At 39.6% G+C, this 21,454-nt stretch overlaps 2 protein-coding genes across 15 annotated transcripts; both read right to left on the bottom strand.

Annotated features, from left to right (window-relative positions):
* Positions 1–411: 411 nt before the first annotated feature.
* LOC131256550 (proliferating cell nuclear antigen-like) lies at positions 412–5,160 on the bottom strand. Of its 4 annotated transcripts, XM_058257410.1 has the most exons (5): positions 3,564–5,160; positions 3,274–3,354; positions 2,438–2,547; positions 2,332–2,364; positions 412–837 (listed from the first exon to the last, which is right to left on the bottom strand). In XM_058257410.1, exons 1-4 carry the CDS (start codon positions 3,778–3,780, stop codon positions 2,344–2,346), a joined length of 429 nt encoding a protein of 142 aa, XP_058113393.1. In that variant the 5' UTR covers positions 3,781–5,160; the 3' UTR covers positions 412–837; positions 2,332–2,343. The 4 variants fall into 4 exon arrangements, with proteins under 4 accessions (XP_058113393.1, XP_058113396.1, XP_058113392.1 ...); XM_058257413.1 differs by lacking the exon at positions 412–837 and having other exon boundaries at positions 2,291–2,547; positions 3,564–3,716; positions 4,135–5,160; XM_058257412.1 differs by lacking the exon at positions 412–837 and having other exon boundaries at positions 2,310–2,364; positions 2,449–2,547.
* Positions 5,161–12,918: 7,758 nt separating this feature from the next.
* LOC131256548 (clathrin heavy chain 1-like) lies at positions 12,919–20,169 on the bottom strand. Of its 11 annotated transcripts, none has more exons than XM_058257401.1 (11): positions 17,149–17,328; positions 16,375–16,439; positions 16,072–16,159; positions 15,675–15,816; positions 15,531–15,591; positions 15,286–15,423; positions 14,773–14,871; positions 14,537–14,645; positions 14,049–14,128; positions 13,524–13,700; positions 12,919–13,384 (listed from the first exon to the last, which is right to left on the bottom strand). In XM_058257401.1, exons 6-10 carry the CDS (start codon positions 15,346–15,348, stop codon positions 13,575–13,577), a joined length of 477 nt encoding a protein of 158 aa, XP_058113384.1. In that variant the 5' UTR covers positions 15,349–15,423; positions 15,531–15,591; positions 15,675–15,816; positions 16,072–16,159; positions 16,375–16,439; positions 17,149–17,328; the 3' UTR covers positions 12,919–13,384; positions 13,524–13,574. The 11 variants fall into 11 exon arrangements, with proteins under 11 accessions (XP_058113384.1, XP_058113381.1, XP_058113389.1 ...); XM_058257398.1 differs by having other exon boundaries at positions 15,286–15,373; XM_058257406.1 differs by having other exon boundaries at positions 13,524–13,836; positions 15,286–15,373; positions 17,149–17,327.
* Positions 20,170–21,454: the final 1,285 nt, after the last annotated feature.

Below are 21,454 nucleotides of genomic sequence, written 5' to 3'. Positions count from 1 at the left end.
AGCAACCTCATGGGAACTTCCCATGAGGTCGTGCTGTGTGGGCCCCACCGTGATGTGTGTCGAACATCTACCCCATCAGTCAGATGCACCACTCGAAAGTGGGCCATGGGTTTAAAAATCAAGTCAATCCATGACATAGATACCTTCAGTTGATACCAAAAGAACATATTTGTTAGAAGTAAACAAAATATAAAACCAGCACATGCAATGAACGTAATAAAAGTTGTGTAGAAACTTCTCACGTGTGGGTGCAGATGTCACTTGTCAAGGGTTCTCTGCATCAAATTGGTTCTTCTTCCCTTGCGTCTAATGTCATGGCCATAGCCACTGGAAAATTGAAAAGTGAACTAGCTCAAATGCAAGTACAAATACACTGTTATCACCATTAAGGTCGGTCCAAAACAGAACAGCAAATGGCCAAAAGATGAATTCATTCTCTGCTAACAGGGATACATCAACGGTAACCAGAATGGAACAAACAACCAAGATTGAAGTGATATTAACAATGTAAAACCCAAACAGTAAACTCTTAATGAACTGATGTAATCCATATCAAACTCATTTTAAGGGAGAGACAGACCTTGGTTAACAAATGGACATGTTCACATTTTTCTCTATCATCTTTGTTTCTTCGTTGACAACAGTGGAACCAATCAATTGATGTGATTCATGGGAATGTGAATTTCCAACACCGTTTTCCATCTCTTGAGGACTGGATGACCATTGCCTTTTCACACTGCTTGACAGTTGACCTATGTTTCTCTTTTGTGGTATGTCTAGTGTTTCAACAAAGGAGGCTGATGCGAATCTGACCAGCCCTCCAAGACAACCACTGCACTGTACAAAAGGGAAATGAATGAATTTGAGCCCCTCACAAATTGAAACTAATTGTCAGTACCATGTTCAAAACACTGATTCACATGTTCATTCAAATTTTCAACTGTTACGATTGAGACTAGGTTTCTCACTCAAAACTAAAAACTTTTACAACACCTTTATCATTCTAAGGGAAAAGAAGAAGAAGAAGAAGAAGAAGAAGAAACACCTACCTCATACAAGCTAAAAAATGCCTTTGGTAAATCCAACCACCGAATATGGTCCAAACAAGATTCTAAATGCACTTGCAGTGAAGAGATTTGAAGCACTTGTTTCAAACAATAGCATGATTATCTTAATCAAAGGATAGTCATGACAACACTACATAGGAACTAGAGAAACAAGGACATTCCATTTTATGAGAAATTGAAATTCATTGAATACCATTTACAGTGTGCTTCATGTGAAAGGAAGAAATTCAGATAGTGTGGAACATCTAGGGTGTACAGGATAATAATTACCAACCACACTACAACAAAACTGGGCGCCGGTAAAAGTTGCGTTGGTAAAGGCTTTACAGGTGGTCAGCGTCTTTTACCGGCGGTTGTGCTGGGCGCCACTTAAAGTAAGATTTACCGGCAGTTTATACAGTTTTACCGGCACTTTTATGACCGCCGGTAAAGGTCCTTTTAACCACCAGTACAGGCACTTTTAAGTGCCGGTTAAGATCTCAAGCGAGGGACGTTTAACAGATCTGAAAAATGCATTGCTACGTGGACATCTCCTACAAAATGCAGTGGCATGTCCTTATTTTTTAATTGTTAGGATAATGGCTTCAGGCTTCTGTTGTTCCTTTGATGGAAGGCTCATGCACATGCTAGGGAACTTGAGAAGCAGGTTGGCTACGTGGACATCTCCTGCAAAATGTAGTAGCAGGTCCTTATTTTTTTAATTATTAGGATAATGGCTTCAGGCTTTTGTTGTTCCTTTGATGGAAGGCTTCTGTTATTCCATCCAGTGGACCACCAAAGAAAATAGAGCAATTTCTGTAGAACATGTTAGCTACAATGCTTACACGTGTCACCCATATGCCCCACGACAAGTGGATCTAGAAACCACACACGGCACGTGTCCATGTGTGGTGGATAGGTACGGATTTCCCCCCGGGAGCGTCAGGTTGCTATTCGCTTCTTTCTTTCGGCAGTCAACCGCCTCGCCTCACCCGCTGTTTGCTATTAGCTTCGGGAGCATCGCTTTGCAACCTGACGCTATTTCATAACCAAACCTGGAAAGAAAGACGTCTGTTTCGGGATCAGTCCCGTCCCTAGATGTAGTAGTCAATCAGCGGGACATTCAAAGAAGCTACGCACCTTCACTTAATGTTAATGAAAGCGACCCCCTGTGGAGTCAACGCCTTTACATACATCAGAACAAAAATACAAATGCCCAAGGAAAATAGATTACACATCAGTCAAAGGTACAAATGAGAAAGTTATTCACTGGCAAGAAAGTAACTTTTTTTTTTCTTTAGTATGCCTCATGCTCCCTCTGCAAAATCACAGGCATTAATCAATATAAGAAAACCGATCAAAATCTCTGCTGAGTAGTGCAAGTTGGATACCAAGGCTTTACTGATTGGACATGAAATGCCCAGCAGATGGGTACTTGTTTGTTGACACAGCTTTCCAACTTGGAACGGACCTCCACAGACTGCCAGGTGATTTTGAAGCCCTGTCAAATGCATGCTTATATAATGAATTAGATGGAACCGGAATAGTGTGTAAGATATACATGGAGGTTTTTTCCTTTTAAAATTATCTAATGTACATAACTCAAAATCAATCCATTTCAGAAACATTCAAACAATGCTAGAAAAGGGGGAAACTTGAAAAAGATTTACCATTCAGTGAGTTATATGCTTGTCATACACTGAATACTAATGTATGAAATCCTAAGACCAGACCTTTCTGTCAGCAGTTTGGTCCAAATCCAAACAATGGTCTGTTCCGGTCCAACCATGACATCTTTAAACAAATAAAATAATAGGAACTGACTGCAACTAGCTACCTGTAGCACAGTTGGTAGTGTTGGCTCTATAAATGGTACTCGAACACCACAACCCATTTTGAATTTTACCAATAAACAGTAGAATTGAAGCAGCAGTCCAACTGGCAATATGCCCAATCCAGGTGTGCAGACCAGCTGGACAGTTTAAATGATTTCTTGCCCAAAATGGGTTTCCAGGCACGACCCAGATTAATCAAACTGTCCAGTCCAGCCCAGCTTAGAAACATTGACAAATAGATGACATTTGTCATTATTACAATGACTTATTCAGTAATGAAAATACTGTTTGGGTAATATGTCACTACAAAAAATAAAACCCAAACCACTTAAATGGAGATTAATGCCTCAGGTTGTACACAAAGGGGGAAAAGCAGTCAATATCTAAGGCACCTAGCTGGCAAACAATATTTGCAGTTCCAATATCACCCCTGGTAGAGAACTTCACTCCTTCCTTTGTCACTGAAATTACAACTACAATCACCCCAAACCAAAACATAGATATTGTTAGTGAACTATAACTGTTGATATGAATGTTGGACATTAGTATGAAACAACCAACAAGAATCCCTACACATTCTATTCAAATTTCAACCAATGGATGGTGGGTGAATTCAGTACACAATATTATGTGTACGGAAGTATCTCAATACTAACTCATGCAATGATGATGATGATGATACCAGTATCTCCAATGCTGCTGAGGTCCTTGCAAATCCTTGAGAACTCAGCTGACGGCATCTTTACAATGGCATGATACTCTGCTTCTGGAATTTCAAGATGCTTGCTGTCAATGTCCATGAGCTTCATCTCAAAATCAACAATCTTATCTTGACCTTCAAAAATGACAAAACCCAGATCAGTGATAAAATTCTGGGGAAAATGCAGAATTTCAATCATCCTTTTTTGGCAAGGCAGTAAAAAAGAGTTTACAAATAAACCAGAATGAATAAAATAAATTACATACAAAATTAAAAAAATCCAAAATGAACAGAAGAAATTTTTTAAAAGACCCAATTTTATCCATCCATTTCTTCTCTTCTCAACAATACAGCAGTCGGCATTTTCATTTGTTTCAGCATCCCTCGAAAAAAGAATTCAAATTCCCTTAACCAAAACAGCCCAAAATAAATATGGAAATGACAATTGTGCTGAGAGTAAACAGATTAGTGTAATTAGGAATAACTACCAAGAAGAAGATAGAAATACAAAAAAGAAACACAATGATGACAGAGGACAATAGGTGATGTTTACCTGATTGAGAACCTCAAAGTCCGATGGCTGTTTAGCCATTGAGTAAGACCCCTGCATTGATTGAAGCCCAATGCATATGAATATGGAAGACCAATATTCAAAGTTCAAACATGTTAAATGTACTTCCTCGTTATCATACAGGTGCCAGAATTTTGACCCAAAATACCACTACAATGTCCTCGTTTAGATTCTTTTAAAATTAACTAGGAAACAAATTTTTAAAAGAACAAAACGATCTTCAACCATAAATAACATTGATCAGGAGTATAAAAACATTGGTTGGGTAGAGTAGTACAAAAATATGCACCAACAATTAAAATCTATGTATCTAACAAGTGAGAAAATTTTATTCAACACAAAATTCATTCCATACTTATAGTTTTCTAGTAATAAAAACACTCCAGATGATATCAAGAATTAAGGGTCAAATATGGACAGCACGGTAAAACATTTAAGGGATTAAATTCAGTAAGAAATTGATGAAAGGAGTAGTCCATATTCAAAGCAAATGAGTTAAATGAGTAAACCGATGAAATATTCCGATATTTTCTTGTCCATGGTGAGGCCAATCATATGCCCCAAATCCAATAGTTTAAGTTCCCCATGGAAAACTATACAATTACTTTATGAATAAATGCATACATTCTGACATTTTAATCTCTGACCTGGAAATCGACAGGTTAAGAAGAGAAATACAGCCACAATCCACATTCGCCTGAAAATTTTCCCAAGAGAGGTGACTAGGATCTTCCAAACTAATAGATTTTTCGGGCATGGTTCATCCATAGCCATTGATCCCTTTGATAGAGCAATCACCACAAAAAAAGATGCCTGATGTATATTTTCCATTATCCATAAAAAGGATGTATATTAAAAATGATTTTATATAAAAAAAATTCAATAGGCCAAGATGGATAATATCTCGCCTCATAACGGATTTGGCCCTTGGCCATTATAAACTGTTATTGGACTAAAAACATTGGGAATTCTAGAATCAAGAAGCTGTAGAGTTAAAACAAACATGTTCAGACTCTCGTACAGAGGCCCCACGATGTAGTTTTGATGGCACCAACTACAATCCATGGGCCATCCACTTTCAGAGTTTTCTCAAGGGTCGTGGTTTGTGGGGATTAATTGATAGATCTGTTACTATCCCTGCTTCCACCGATGCCGACAAAATGGCTGATTGGGAAATGAAAAATGGACTGATTATTACTTGGATTTTTGATTCGGTCGATCGAACAATAGCTGTTGGCCTCACGCCACATCGCACTGCTAAGGCTATGTGGGATCATCTCCAGACAATATATCAACAGAGTAATGCGGCTCTGAGTTATATCGCCTGGAACAAGATCTGGTTCACCTTACTCAGGGTGACAAAAGTATTCAAACTTTCTAATCTACAATGGTTACAATTTCGACAGAGATGGCTATGATGGATCCAGAATTCCCAAATGACTTTAAAATATTCCACACAATGCGCGAGAGTGCACAAGTTAGACAGTTTCTTATGAAACTACGTCCGAAATTTGAGCCTTGTAGGGCTGCTCTTCTGAACCGTAGCCCCACTCATTCAATGAATTCGGTTATTAATGATTTATTAACTGAGGAACAACGACTACAGGTCCTCTCTCAGTGGACATCTCAGGGACCATCTGACTTGGCACTTACCGTATCCACATCCGCACCAAACCGTGGTTCCACTACTTTGATTTGTCGCGGCTGTAACAAAGTAGGACATGTCGTCGCTCAGTGCAAAGATTAGTGCGCGTATTGTCGAAGGACTAGTCATGGTATTCAGGACTGTCGTTCACGTGCCTACGCATCCTCATTCGGCTGTGGACATGGTGATCGAGGTCGTGGCCGTAGTCGTGCTCTTTCTGCTACTTCTGCGACTACTTTTTCCGAGCCTTTTGTTAGTGATATTGCATCCACTGGTTCTATTGAAGGTCTTTCCTCACCTTTGACTCCTGCGATGCTCCAGCAGATCGTGCAAGCCCTTTTTGTGGCCGGTATGTCAGGTATCACCTCATCTTCTCCATGGTTCTTTGATTCCAGTGCTTCAAATCATATGACTGGTAATGTATCACATCTCTACAATACTCGTCCTTACACTGACAATCAGGCTATTTCTACTGTAGATGGCACTAAACTACCCATACAGTCTGTTGGTTCCTTAACTTTCTCTCCTTCTCACCATCGCCAGTTTACCCTTCGTGATGTGTTTCATGTCCCTAAACTCTCCTCAAATTTAATTTCTGTTGGTCAACTTGCATCCAATAACTGTTTGGTCATCTTTCTTCCAAATTGTTATTTTGTGCAGGATCTGGCAACGGGGAAGGTACTTGGGAAGGGTAGCTGGCATGGATGGCCAAGAAAAATGAAAAATGATTCCTCCCTTGATTTGCATTTCTCTTTGCTATAGTTCAAATGAATTTTAGATCAGGGTGGAAATTTTTACTTTGGGGTTTCATGGGATTCAGCATCACAAGGATAGTTTGGTTTAGACACCCATGACACGTGTGCAAAGGTGCGCACATGCGTAGGTGCACAAGTGAGCATGACTATATATGCCGAATGCTCCGCTGCGCACCAGTTCGCATGGAACTCGTGCAAACAATTTTGAGAAATCATTATACGTGATATGACTCCAAATCTGAACAATCCATGTGAAGCAACACCTCATGAAACCCTCAGGGCCCAATTTTTACTTAGATCCAAAACTTTGGTGGGCCATGAAAAATGAAAACAGTTTCCTCTCTTGATTTGTATTTCACTAAGCTATGGCCCACCAAAATTTTATATCAGGGTGAAAATTTTTTCCATGGGTTTTTCATAGGATTCCACATTACATGGACCGTTCGGAATAGACGCCCATGACGCATGTAAATGTGCGCATGTGCGTAGGTGCACAGGTGACATGACTCATATGCCGAATGCTCGGATGTGCACCAGTTCGCATGAAACTCGAGCGAACTTTTTTGAGAAAACATCATACGTGATGTGACTCCAGAATCTGAACAGTCCATGTGAGGCATCACCTCATGAAATCACCTAGGCCTAATTTTTACTTTGATCCAAAACTTTCACAGGCCATGAAAAATGAAAACAATTTCCTCTCTTGATTGGTATTTCACTTTGCTATGCCCCACCAGAATTTTATATCAGGGTGAAAATTTTTCCCATGGGTTTTTCATAGGATTCCACATTACATGGACCATTCGGATTAGACGCCCTTGACGAGTGTGTAAAGGTGCGCACATGCGTAAGTGTGCAAGTGACATGACTCTATATGGCGAATGCTCAGATGTGCACTAGTTCGCACGGAACTCGGGCAAACTTTTTTGACAAAACATCATACGTGATGTGACTCCAGAATCTGAACAGTCCATGTGAAGCATCACCTCATGAAACTAGCTGGGCCCAATTTTTTACTTTGATCCAAAACTTTCGTGGGCCATGAAAAATGAAAACCGTTTCCTCTCTTGATTTGCATTTCTCTTTGCTATGGCCCACCAAAATTTTAGATCAGGGTGAAAATTTTCCCTTGGGGATTCATGGGATTCCGCATCATATGGATCGTTCGGATTAGACGCCCATGACACGTGTGCAAAGGTGTGCTCGTGCATAGGTGAGCATAACTCAATATGCCGAATGCTCAGTTGTGCACTAGTTGGCATGAAACTTGTGCGATCTGTTTTTGAGAAAACATCATACGTGATGTAACTTTAGAATCTGAACGGTCCTTGTGAAGTAGCGACTAATAAAAGCCCCTAGGCCCAATTTTTTTACTTTGATTCAAAATTTGGTGGGCCATGAAAAATTAAAACAATTTCCTCCCCTTATTTGCATTTCTCTTTGCTATAGCGCACCAGAATTTTAGATCAAGGTGAAAATTTTTCCCTTGGCGATTCATGGGATTCCGCATCACATGGTTTGTTTGGATTAAACGCCCATGACACGTGTGCAAAGGTGTGCTCGTGCGTAGGTGAGCGTTACTCAATATGCCGAATGCTCAGCTGCGCACCAGTTCGGATGGAACTCGTGCGGACTTTTTTGAGAAAACATCATACGTGGTGACTCCAGAATCTGAACGGTCCTCGTGTAGCAGCGACTCATAAAACCCCTTGGGCCCAATTTTTACCTTGATCCAAAACTTTGGTGGGGCCATGAAAAATGAAAATAGTTTTCTCCCCTGATTTGCATTCTCTTTGCTATGGCCCACTAGAATTTTAGATCAGGGTGAAATTTTTTCCCTTGGGGTTTAATGGGATTCCGCATCACATGGACCATTCAGATTAGGTGCCCATGACACGTGTACAAAGGTGCGCAAGTGCGTAGGCGTGCAGGCGAGCATGACTCTATATGCCGAATGCTTAGCTGCGCACCAGTTCACACGAAACTCGTGCGAACTTTTTTAAGAACTCGTCATCATACGTGATGTGACTCCAAAATCTGAACGGTACACGTGAAGCAGCACCTCATGAAACTCCCTAGGCCCAATTTTTACTTTGATTTAAAACTCTGGTAAGTAATGCATAATGAAAACAGTTTCCTCCCTTGATTTGCATTCTCTTTGTTATGGCCCACTAGAATTTTAGATCAGGGTGAAATTTTTTCCCTTGGGTTTTCATGGGATTCCGCATCACATGGACCATTTGGATTAGATGCCCGTGACACGTGTACAAAGGTGGGCAAGTGCGGTGCGCAGGCGAGCATGACTCGATGTGCCGAATGCTCAGCTGCGCACCAGTTCATATGGAACTCGTGTGAACTTTTTTAAGAACTCGTCATCATACGTGATGTGACTCCAAAATTTGAACAGTACACGTGAAGCAGCACCTCATGAAACCCCCTGGGCCTAATTTTTACTTTTATTGAAAACTCTGGTAAGCAATGCAAAATGAAAACAGTTTCCTCCCTTGATTTGCATTTCTCTTTGCTATGGCCCACCAAAATTTTATATCAAGGTGAAATTTTTTCCCTTTGGCTTTCTTGGGATTCTGCATCACATGGACCGTTAGGAATAGACGCCCACAACACATGTGCAAAGGTGCGTAGGTGAGCATGGCTCTATATGTCGAATGCTCACGCACCAGTTCGAACGGAACTTGTGTGAACTTTTTTGAAAACTCATTATACGTGATGTGACCCCAAAATTTGAACGGTCCAGGTGAAGCAGCACATGGACCCAATTTTTACTTTGAACCAAAACTTTGGCGGGCCATGACAAATGAAAATAGTTTCCTCTCTTGATTTGCATTTCTCTTTGATATGGCTCACCCAAATTTTAGATAAGGGTGAAAATTTTTTCCTTGGGGATTCATGGGATTCCGCATCACATGGACTGTTTAGATTAGACGCCCATGACACGTGTGCAAAGGTATACTCGTGCGTAGGTGAGCATGACTCAATATGCCGAGGCCCAGTTGCGCACTAGTTCGCACGGAACTCGTGCGCACTTTTTTGACAAAACATCATACGTGATATCACTCTAAAATCTGGACGGTCCTCGTGAAGCAGCAACTCGTGAAGCCCCCTGGGCCATTTTTACTTTGATCGAAAACTTTGGTGGGCCATGAAAAATGAAAACAGTTTCCTCCCTGATTTGCATTTTCTCTTTTCTGTGTCCCACCAGAATTTTACAGCAGGGTGAAAAATTTTCACTTGGGCTTTCGTGGGATTCCGCATCACATGGACCATTCGGATTAGATGCCCATGACACGTGTCCAAAGGTGCGCAAGTGCGTTGGTGCACAGGTGAGCATGACTCTATATGCCGAATTCTTAGCTACGCAGCACCTCATGAAACCCCCTGGGCCTAAACAGTTCAAACAAAACTTGTGCGAACTTTTTTGAGAACTCATCATTCGTGATGTAACCTCAAAATCTGAACGGTCCACGTGAAACAACACCTCATGAAACCCCCTGGTCCCAATTTTTTATTTTGATCCAAAACTTTGGTGGGCTATGAAAAATGAAAATAGTTTCCTCCCTTGTTTTGAATTTCTCTTTGCTATGGCCCACCAGAATTTTATATCAGGATGAAAATTTTTCCCATGGGCTTTTCATAGGATTCCGCATTACATGGACTGTTTAGATTAGACGCCCATGACGCGTGTGTAAAGGTGCGTATGTGCATAGGTGCGCAGGTGACATGACTCTATATGCCGAATGCTCAAATTTGCACTAGTTCGCACGGAACTCGGGCGAATTTTTTTTAGAAAACATCATACGTGATGTGACTCCAGAATCTGAACAGTTCATGTGAAGCATCACCTCATGAAACTAGCTGGGCCCAATTTTTACTTTGATCCAAAACTTTCGTGGGCCATAAAAAATGAAAACAGTTTCCTCTCTTGATTAGCATTTCTCCTCGCTATGGCCCACTAGAATTTTAGATCAGGGTGAAAAATTTTCCCTTGGGGATTCATGGGCTTCCGCATCATATGGACCGTTCGGATTAGACGCCCATGACGCGTGTGAAGGTGCGCTTATACGTAGGTGAGCATGACTCAATATGCCAAATGCTTAGCTGCACACTAGTTGACATGGAACTCCTGTAATCTTTTTTGAGAAAACATCATACGTGATGTGACTTTAGAATCTGAACGGTCCTCGTGAAGTAGCGACTCATGAAACCCCCTGGGACCAATTTTTACTTTGATTCAAAACTTCGGTGGGCCATGAAAAATGAAAACAGTTTCCTCCCCTAATATGCATTTCTCTTTGCTATGGCCCACCACAATTTTAGATCAAGGTGAAAATTTTTCCCTTAGGGATTCATGGGATTCCACATCACATGGTCTATTCGTATTAGATGCCCATGACACGTGTGCAAAGGTGCGCTCGTGCGTAGGTGAGCATGACTCTATGCCAAATGCTCAGTTGCGCACCAGTTCGAACGAAACTCGTGCGAACTTTTTTGAGAAAACATCATACGTGGTGTGACTCTAGAATCTGAATAGTCCTCGTGAAGCAGTGACTGAACCCCTTGGGCCCAATTTTTACTTTGATCCAAAACTTTGGTGGGCCATGAAGAAATGAAAACTGTTTCCTCCCCTGATTTGCTTGTTATGGCCCACTAGAATTTTAGATCAGGGTGAAATTTTTTCCCTTGGGGTTTCATGGGATTTCGCGTCACATGGACCATTCGGATTAGATGCCCATGACATGTGTACAAAGGTGCACAAGTGTGTAGGTGCGCAAGCGAACATGGCTCTATATGCCGAATGCTCAGTTGCGCACCAGTTCGCACGGAACTCATGTGAACTTTTTTAAGAACTCGTCATCATATGTGATGTGACTCCAAAATCTGAACGGTCTACGTGAAGCAGCACCACATGAAACTCCCCTTATTTGCATTCTCTTTGTTATGGCCCACTAGAATTTTAGATCAGGGTGAAATTTTTTTCCTTTGGGTTTCATGGGATTTTGCATCACATGGACCATTCGAATTAGATGCCCATGACACGTGTACAAAGGTGCATAAGTGCGTAGGTGGGTAGGCGAACATGGCTCTATATGCCGAATGCTCAGCTGCCCACTAGTTCGCACGGAACTCGTGCGAACTTTTTTAAGAACTCGTGTACAAAGGTGCACAAGTGCGTAGGTGGGCAGGCGAACATGGCTCTATATGCCGAATGCTCAGCTGCCCACCAGTTCACACGGAACTCGTGCAAGCTTTTTTAAGAACTCGTCATCATACGTGATGTGATTCCAAAATCTGAATGGTCCACGTGAAGTAGCACCACATGAAACCCCCTGGGCCCAATTTTTACTTTGATCCAAAACTCTAGTAAGCAATGCAAAATGAAAACAGTTTCCTCCCTTGATTTGCATTTCTCTTTGCTATGGCCCACCAGAATTTTAGATCATGGTGGCAATTCTACCCTTGGGGATTAATGGGATTCCGCATCACATGGACAGACACCCATGATATGTGTGCAATGGTGCATACTTGTGCAGGTGAGCATGACTCTATATGCCGAATGCTCCGTTGCACCCCAGTTCGCACGAAACTCTTGTGAACATTTTTGAGAACTCATCATACGTGATGTGACTCCACAATCTGAACAGTCCACGTGAAGCAACCCAGGGGCCCAATATTTACTTTGATCCAAAACATTGGTGGGCCATGAAAAATGAAAACGGTATCCTCCCTTGATTTGCATTTCATGGGCTAGATGTGGTTCACAAATCTAGCCCATCTATTGTATGTCTCCCACTTGGATGAGGGGTCAGACCAAGTGTTAGCCACATTGAAAACTCAGGTGAGCCCCACAAAGTGCTTTTGTATGTTTTAAGCATGTCTTCACATGGTTTTAGATGGTATGGCTCACCTAAGTTCCTTTATACGGCTGATTTTTTTTTATATATCCCATAACCTAAAGTGGACCCATGAAATGCACGGTATTGAGATAGGTTGGGTTGGGTCAGGTTGGTTCTAGGGGCGCCTCGTACCTGATCCATTTAAGAATTTAGTAAGAATCTAGTTAGAGTTTTGGACTTAAGACCCAGCCCATTAAAATTCGGGACCGCTTTAGGTCATGCTGAAATCAAAATCAACCAACCCATTAATTTCATGGGACGATATTGGCCCCCTGATCCAAATCTAACCCATTTATCACACGGGTCACATTAAGGTCAGTAAGAATGTCAATGGGTACCCGAAGCCATAGGTACTATATGAACTCGACCCTTGTACCTGACCCAATTTTAATGAGTTTAGGTTCAATACATTAGACTCAAGAAATCTGTTGAGTTCAAGTCGAGATATTTTGTTTTGAGTTGAGTAAACTCGAGTCATCTAGCTCAACCCATTAATCACCTAACCTATGCAAGCAGGTAAGGTTCAACACAAGCCTGACCCATTTACTTAAACGGACATATTTCTAGCTTGAACCTGACCCACTATCCCATTAGTTTAGTCGAAACCCACCTCAAAAGTAGGTGGAGTTAGCTAAACTATAGACTGACCCAACCTACGCTTAAGGCCACCCATTTTAAATTAGGGCTACGCCTGTGAGTGGGTCTATATTAGGCTCAAGTCCAACCCATTCAGGTCAGGTCTCGAACCCACAGGCCAATCTGGCCTGTTTGTTGCCTAATGCAAAGTACAATTCTTGTAAGGTAAATAGGTAGCAGGAAAAGTTCAAAAGTGAGATGGTGTTCTCTTACCATGACCATCAAGTGATGAAAAGACCTATTAAGAAGACTGTCACATGTTGATTTAACGCAACTGCTTGGACCTGTAATAAGATCAAGAGAACTACAAAGATGTAAAATCAATTATTAAATTCTTTCTATAAATTTATGCTGCATTAGAATAAAGAAGTATAACTAAAGTTAATAAGTATTAGCTTTGAACAAAATAGTGATGAGAAAGACCCTAGTGAGATTCAGGCTAGCCACATGTATTGGCTAATTTCAGCGCTTCCTTTAAAATAGGCTTTCCATGTCTTCTAAAATAGAACTTCGGTTTAGGCCTTTGCCAGGAACCTCATAATCAATACCATCCCCCACAAGTATGCCATCCTCTTCTGCTCTAGTAATAGATGCGGCTTGCTTCCTCTTGAATTGAGGTGATTCTTTCTGGGGGGGAGTACTATTTCTCTTTCTGCTTGATGTTTTGATATTCGACTGTCAGGTTATGAGGGTTTGTTATCCTCATTGTATTCATTGCCAACAACAGAAATCTTACCTGCATTAAAGAAGTAAGGACATTTGAAGTACAAATCTCACCTACTTGTAATAGCTAGTAATTGACCAATGTCATATAAGAGATGATCTCCAAATTCACCAACAGTTGAAGTACGAAAGTCAAATAAAGATTAAAAAAATAATAAACAAACATTGGGGTTTAGTATTGATGCTACTGAACATGGTCCAAATGTTATGGGTACACATGAGTACCTGCATTGCCACTGGGAAGTCATCAGCAAAATCTGGAGGGAAGAAAAGATCCGCTTGTTTATTTGTGAAACCAGGTTTACCTGGTAAAGAATTCAAAAGGATTAGTACACAAAACATCAATGACTGGAAGGCTGTCTCCAAACAACTCAAAGAATGCATAAGATTTGAAATGTAAACTCCAAGCTGCATAGTTAACAGCAATTATCTAGATGCCAACACAATTGCATTTATTTGCCTCCATTAATAAAATTGATGGCTGCCCTTGACACAGGAGCATTAAAAGGAAAAAGATAACCAAAATCAATAACATAGAATAGAAAACCATCTGTGCCATTTGTAGTTTTAAAAGACACAGGAGCATTAAAAGGCAAAAGATAACCAATATCAATAACATAGAATAGAAAACCATCTGTGCCATTTGTAGTTTTAAAAGAGAAAGACAGCCAATGGCATAAAATATATAGATGCGATCAATACAAGGAGCAAACCTGGCTGAGCACCAACTTCAATCACATGTAACTTTGATGTAATCTGTCCTGCATTGGTGGTCTTTGAGGCAAAGGCAATAAGAATGGAAGGGTTTTCATTTCCAGCAACCTGTTTAAGCCATGAAGATCATCAAAAAAAAGTATCAAACCAAGTCAAACAACAGCAAACTGAACAATATATGGGTAGGATATGTTGGTATGCAAGATGATAAACAAAATGAAGGAAAGGCCCACACCTTTTGTGAAGCAAATGATGCAGCATGTGCTTCAAGAGCTTGACTACGCTGCTGATCCACAGGAAAAAGCTGCATATTCCCCTTCACCAGCTGTGGCCTCTACAAGCAAAATGGAAGACAAAACAGAAGAATTAGAAACACAAAATAATTTCAAGGTTATAACGTAAAGGGATAGAATTTATTTTCAACTACTACTGAATTCAAATCTAATCACTTCCCTGATTGAAGGAAACAAAAGATGTTGAGGAAGTAGGCCATCTGTTCCAGGGTAATATGAAGCAGAAAGCGGCATCACATGATAAGATCAAGCTCCTGGTAAACAAGGTCAGTACTCTAAGGTGCATGGAAACAAACACAAAAGAATCTCTCCAGCAATAAAACTATATGATCAATAAATTCATCGTCTGTTATTTACAATGCTAAAAACAGCAATTAATTATTCATTGCTGATATTATTTCCAATAAGTAGTTGCATAAAAATATGATATTACCTGCAAAGGGGTTAGTTCAAACTATGAACTGGCATCTTTCTCTCCTCTTTGAGCACAAACACAAGAAAGGCCTCTTCCAAGCCATGCCGCTGATCTTGCCAAAACCTCAGCTGTAGCAATACAAAGTTCTCAGATTTAGAACTTTTCGATAAGATCTTCACTGAAATCACATTTCCGAAGGTGTTATTTACAATCAACAAGTTTCCAAGGGCATGAAACTTTCTTTGAAACCAAAATTGACAAGAACTGCATGTAGAAAGAAAATACCCAGATATTGACGGGTATTCTCCGTAACCCTTTGTAGGAATTCCTCATTGATATCCTTGTACTGCAGGAAATCTAGAATTTCAATAGAAAACTCAAAGATGCAAAAGGAAAATGGCAAATAAACAGAGATGGAGAGGGATTTACATTCACTGCTTCCTGCTCAGCTGCATAAACAGCACATAACATGAGTGGCTTATAACACCATATAGAGTACAGGACATATTCCAGGAAGCTTGCAGAAGCCATAAGTTGAGAACTTAGAAGAGGTCTATTCAGTCCCAGTGAACTTCAGAAATGGAATGGTCGAAGGAAATACCACATGAAATATTTCAGAAGTAAACAAGTCTGTTTAGCAATTTACAGCCTTCCTGACATGACTATGAAAGAAAGTCAACAAAAAGGTTTACACCCTTCAAAACATAACAGACTAAAATTTTCAAGATGGACTCAGAAATGCAAGCATCATCAACTGGAAGGTCAAGAATCAAGAGACAATCTTTATATGATCTTCGAACATGAAATCTAGGATAGACCATCATACCTTTCAAGTCAGGCTTCCTTTCGACTTTTGTCTTGTTCAACCTATTCACTATCTCATTCAGGCGCTTCTCTACTCTCACGGTGCGGACCTATACACAAGCATCACAACCAGTTAGAATTAGAAGGCCCTATCTCTTCACACAATGAATTTTTGCTCAATATGCAGAAAGAAGCAAGCTGCACAATGCAAAATCATTCATGCTAATGGAATCTCAAAGGATTGTTAGGATAACTACTGATATGATCTAATTCACAAGTTTTTACATAATAGCTTATGTCAGATTACAGGTAGAGTCAGTAGGACCTGTTGAGTAAACTTTCAAGAAAATGAAGTGTTGATTAGACAATTCTGACTGTGAAAACAATTCCCTGCAGGAAATTTTCAGAACAAATCCAACAGTTAGAGAAATAACATAATGCTAAAGGTAAGATAAATTCCTACAGATAGAAAAATAACATTTTAATGCTAAAGTAATATTTAGAAAATGTAGGAAACTTAAAGAACCATGAATTCCAATGGTTTTAACAAACAAGCATCAATGAAACAGGGGCTAGGACTGCTCAACTAATCTGATTTTTGGACTGTAACTTAGCAACAATGGTTTCCACAACATAAAACCATAAGCCCATCTCATCATTACCAGCCCAACAAGAGGCAAAACCCACAATAAATAGAGAAATGACAAGATTTGATATGCCATATGAAGTTGCAGACACTTTCACATAGATGAATGCTCCAGAAACCGAAATTAGATAATTAGCTAGGAATGTTGTTTTACAATATGGAATTTTTACATAGAGAAATCTAGGATCCATAAATGCATCAAGAACCTGAATTGTTAACAGTCCAATCTAGGATCCAGGTCATCTACATAGACCGTAGATTATGGGAACTCTAGAAATCAGGAGAATAACAGTTAAGGAACCCAAAAGAAAAGTTCTCCCCTAAAATTTCTAAAGTTATAAGTACTAAATTACAAGTTCCAGTGAAAAGAAAGCCACAACATGATATGATGCTACTTGCCCCAAATACATTTACAACTAGGATGACAAAAATATGAGTGAGATGGTAAAATACCACATAAGCTTCCAAATCATTGCACCTCTTTACGTTGCTCTATTTTAGTAATTGGAATATGCCTCTTTGGACAAGGTATGTTGGGTTGTTCTTCAACATTATTAAACCTAAATGTAGGCAAGAATATCAAAATAAATTAGTTCAGTATGACAAGAACCTAAAAAAAGACCGAAATTGTAGATGAAGCGAAAAGATTATCAGGTGAAAATAAAAATGAAGCAAATAGATACGATGTTAACAAATGTGTACACTTGATATATAGTGAGCTCGAAAGTTGAATTTGTGCACTGATAGACTTCAAGATCTACCTAAATACATGTTGCTCTACAATGGGATTCTCACATCCCAGTTTCCAATCCAGAATGAGGCTCCCATGCACAAGCCTTAACCGAAAAGCATGCATACTCTTCAAGAAGTGTGACTCTGTGTGTGTGTGTGTGTGTGTGTGTGTGTGTGTGTGTGTGTCAACGATACTGAGAGAACAATGCCCTTTATGAAAAAATAACAGAAAAAATGCTAAAAATTCATTTTCCCCAAATTTTTTGGGGATTAGATTCCTAAGAGGTCTTGGAAGTTGATTGGGAAAAAAAGATGATTTGGGTGGGGAAATCGAGATTAGAGCGAATACCAACTAGAACTGAATCAGTGAAACATAAGTCGATCCTATGCAACTACTTGGGACCTGTAACAAGATTGAGAGAAATAGAAAGAGGCAAAATCAACTATCAAATTCCATATTTATAATCAATTACGGGTCCGAGTCTTCAAGAACTAGATCCGGACCCAAAAGAACTCGGGAACTCATGAGATCCTACACAATTAACCAGGTATGGAACTATGGGAACCAAACACATTTAATATTTAGAAAAAAAAAAAAAAAACCACATCTCCTAAGCCATATGGCATTGTCATGTATCTCAAGCAACTTGTTTAGGATGTTCTTCTCATACCTGTCTTGTTTTATGGTAACATTACCTGAATTTTAAATGGGTCCAATTTATTGGCCTTAATCTTGTTAAAATCAGGTCATATTCGTGGGTTGGATCCATCGAGTACCCCTAGCTTTGGATACCCATTGACAACCCTATGAGCCCTAGTGTGACCCGTTTGATAAACGGGTCAAATTTGGGTCAGGGGGCCAGTATTAATTCATTAAATTAATGGGGTCGGCTGCTTTCAATTTTGACATGACTTAGACCAAACCCGATTTTTTTTTTTTTTGGGTCTAGGTCTAAAACAACAGCTGTATTCTTAAATGGGTTGGGTACAGGGCACCCCTCGAGCCAACCTAACCCAACCATTTGCACTCCCTATTTTACTAGATGACTATTGTTGTCTCACTTTACTAATATGGAGGGCTCAAGAATGTTTAAACCTATTTCAAAATATCAAAAACAATAAAGCAAATTGATGTTTTGAATATTAAAACCCGCCCACATAGATTATTAATTGGTTGGTCCAAATGTTCTGCATATACTACCTTTTGCTTGCTATGACTTTCACTTTACTTCATAGTTATAGAAATTGCTTCCAATTTCACCACTCTTTAAGAAGGGCAACATTTAAAGGCGGGTATATATAGGTGGCTATTATGTTTCGATTACTACTATTTTGTTATGTTGTTTTTGTTATACACATAAATTATTAATTGGTTCGGCCAAATGTTCGACATATACCACCTTTTACTTGCTATGACTTTCACTTTACTTGATAGTTTTAGAAATTGCTTCCAGTTTCACCACTCTTTAAGAAGGGCAACATCTAAAGGCGGGTATATATAGGTGGCTACTATGTTTCAATTACTACTATTTTGTTATATACATTTTGCATTTTTTTAGTTTTCTTAATGGGTTTATTGTTATCTCAGGGTCGTTGTCTCTCATGGCTGCAAAATTGTTCCAACTCATCAATGAGTGCAAGATCTTGGCAACATGGTTCTTTTGGAGAGGTCCCAATGCCTTTTGGACTACTTGGTGAGCATCTTTATAAAATTATCGCTCAACATGCAACCATGACCTACTTAATGAGCCCATCAACTTACCTATTTGATCGACAACTTTATTCCACCAGTACTTAATGGTCCCATCAACTTACCTATTTGATGGACAACTTACATATTCGACTAGTCTGCACATCCAATGCCTTATAGACATCATGCCTTATAAATGAGTGGGCTTCACATAACTCTTAGAGAACTTTGTTGAAAGAGTTGTTAACGGGTTGAGTTCATGTTTCCTAGTACCCCCGTACCTAGGCCTAGCTAACCCAGATGGGTTCTTTCCGGGTTCAAGTCTAGTTTTGAATACCCAGAACTAAATCCAATCAAGTTTAGGTATCTCTTAGGGTACCTGTTACAATATCCTAACAGTAAGACACGCATGGGCTTTGCAAACATCGGGTCCCAATTTGAGGGAAATGAACAAATCATGTAACCATAACCACTTTCTCCAGTCTAGCTGACGTTTTTCATTTGCATAAGTAGAAGCCATCGCTCTTTGCTCTTGCCTTATGCTCATTCCAAAAAACTCATCTTGCCTCAACGATGTTTTGAAAAACATGTTGCTACTTTTTTACATACTTCATTTGGCTTTTGTGGAGAGAACTAGAAACATTTTATTTGGGGTTATCTTTATGAACTAAAGAGACAACATGCTTGGTAAATAACATCTAGAAGGCATAGACTTTTTGCTTGCCATTTGCCAAGAAGGGGCATATTGCCCTCTATTGGTTGCGGGTTTCTTCATACTCTCTAAAGTGATTCCTCTTCTTTAATGAAGTCTAATTATTCATAGTAACAAATAAACAGAAACTAAAGAACACAAGGATATGAATGACAAGTCTTCATAAGTGATGGTGAGAAATTGCTACAAACCTTAAAAGTAAACATTGTAAAACACAATTGACATAATGAGGCTACTAACAAAGAGCATTGGCTTTGAAGTTCAAACCCAAGCATTAAAAATGAAAAAAAAACAAAAAAAAACATGAGTGCATTCACTTACAGTTGAAGTCCCTTGGTCGATGACACCATGTTTGCAAGTTAGATCAAGAGGCCTTTCCAGCGATCGCAAATACTAGCGCAAAAACAAAAGAATGCATACGAAGAGATGGCATATAATGGTAAATACATGGAAACCAAGCATTGTAAGGGAGACACCCATATCGATAATAGCACAATGTTTTATACATTATTGATCCATTGAGATGGTTCAACTTAACATATCCATTGAGATGGGTCGTGGAAAGAGGCTTCAATCATATGACGAGTTTAAATCACTAACAACAGTACGACTGATATTGATACATTTGGATGGCTGAATCGGCCGAATCAAATAAGAAGTTTAGATCCGCTAAATGGCCCAACACAGGAAAGGTTTTGATCCATTGAAGTGGCCCAAGCATGTCAAAGGTTAGGATCAATAAAGATGGGCCAAATCATATGAATAGTTTGAATCATTTGTAAACCTGAAGAGGGTCCTACAGAATTTTGGGCATGGATCAACATAGCAGATCCATTGCGAAGGATCTTGAAAAGCAGCTTCAATCATATGAGGAGTTTGGATCCTGAGAAGCAGCTTCAACCGTATGATGAGTTGGAATTGCCGAATACACCACATTATATGAACGATTTGGATCCACTGAATGGCCCATGTCAAAGGTTTGGATCAATAGAAACGGGCGAAATCATATGAATTTGTTTCGCTGCAAAAAGAAACCTTATTATTTGAATTGTTTATAAAACTGAAGAGGGTTCTACAAAATTAAAGATGTGGATCACTGAGAACCAACCTCAAATATTATGAATAGATGGATCAACTTAACATATCCATTGGGATGGGTCATGGAAAGAGTCTTCAATCATATGGTGAGTTTCACAAACAACAACACGAATCATATCATGCATTTGGATCGCTGAAAGGGCCGAATTATATAAGAATTCAAATCCGCTAAATTGGCCAAAGCATGTCAAAGGTTTTGATCCATTGAAATGGCCCAAGCATGTCAAAGGTTTGGATCACTAGAAATAGGCTAGATTAGATGAACCATTTGGATGATTGGTAAAGCAGAAGAGGGTCCTACAAAATTTAGGGCATGAATCATGAAAAGGAGCTTTAATCATATGATGAGTTTGGATTATGAAAAGAAGCTTCAATCGTATGATGAGTTTGGAGTGCCGAATGCGCCAAATCAAATGAACAATTTGGATCCATGGGATGACCTTGAATGTCAATGTTTCTTATCCATCAAAATGGCCCATGTCAAAGGTTTAGATCACTATAAATGGGCCACAAATCATATGAATTTG

Source organism: Magnolia sinica, chromosome 9 (genome assembly GCF_029962835.1).
Source record: "Magnolia sinica isolate HGM2019 chromosome 9, MsV1, whole genome shotgun sequence".
NCBI lineage: Eukaryota > Viridiplantae > Streptophyta > Magnoliopsida > Magnoliales > Magnoliaceae > Magnolia > Magnolia sinica.
The sequence above is the reverse complement of the archived record's forward strand: the minus strand, read 5'-3'. Positions and strand labels throughout refer to the sequence as shown.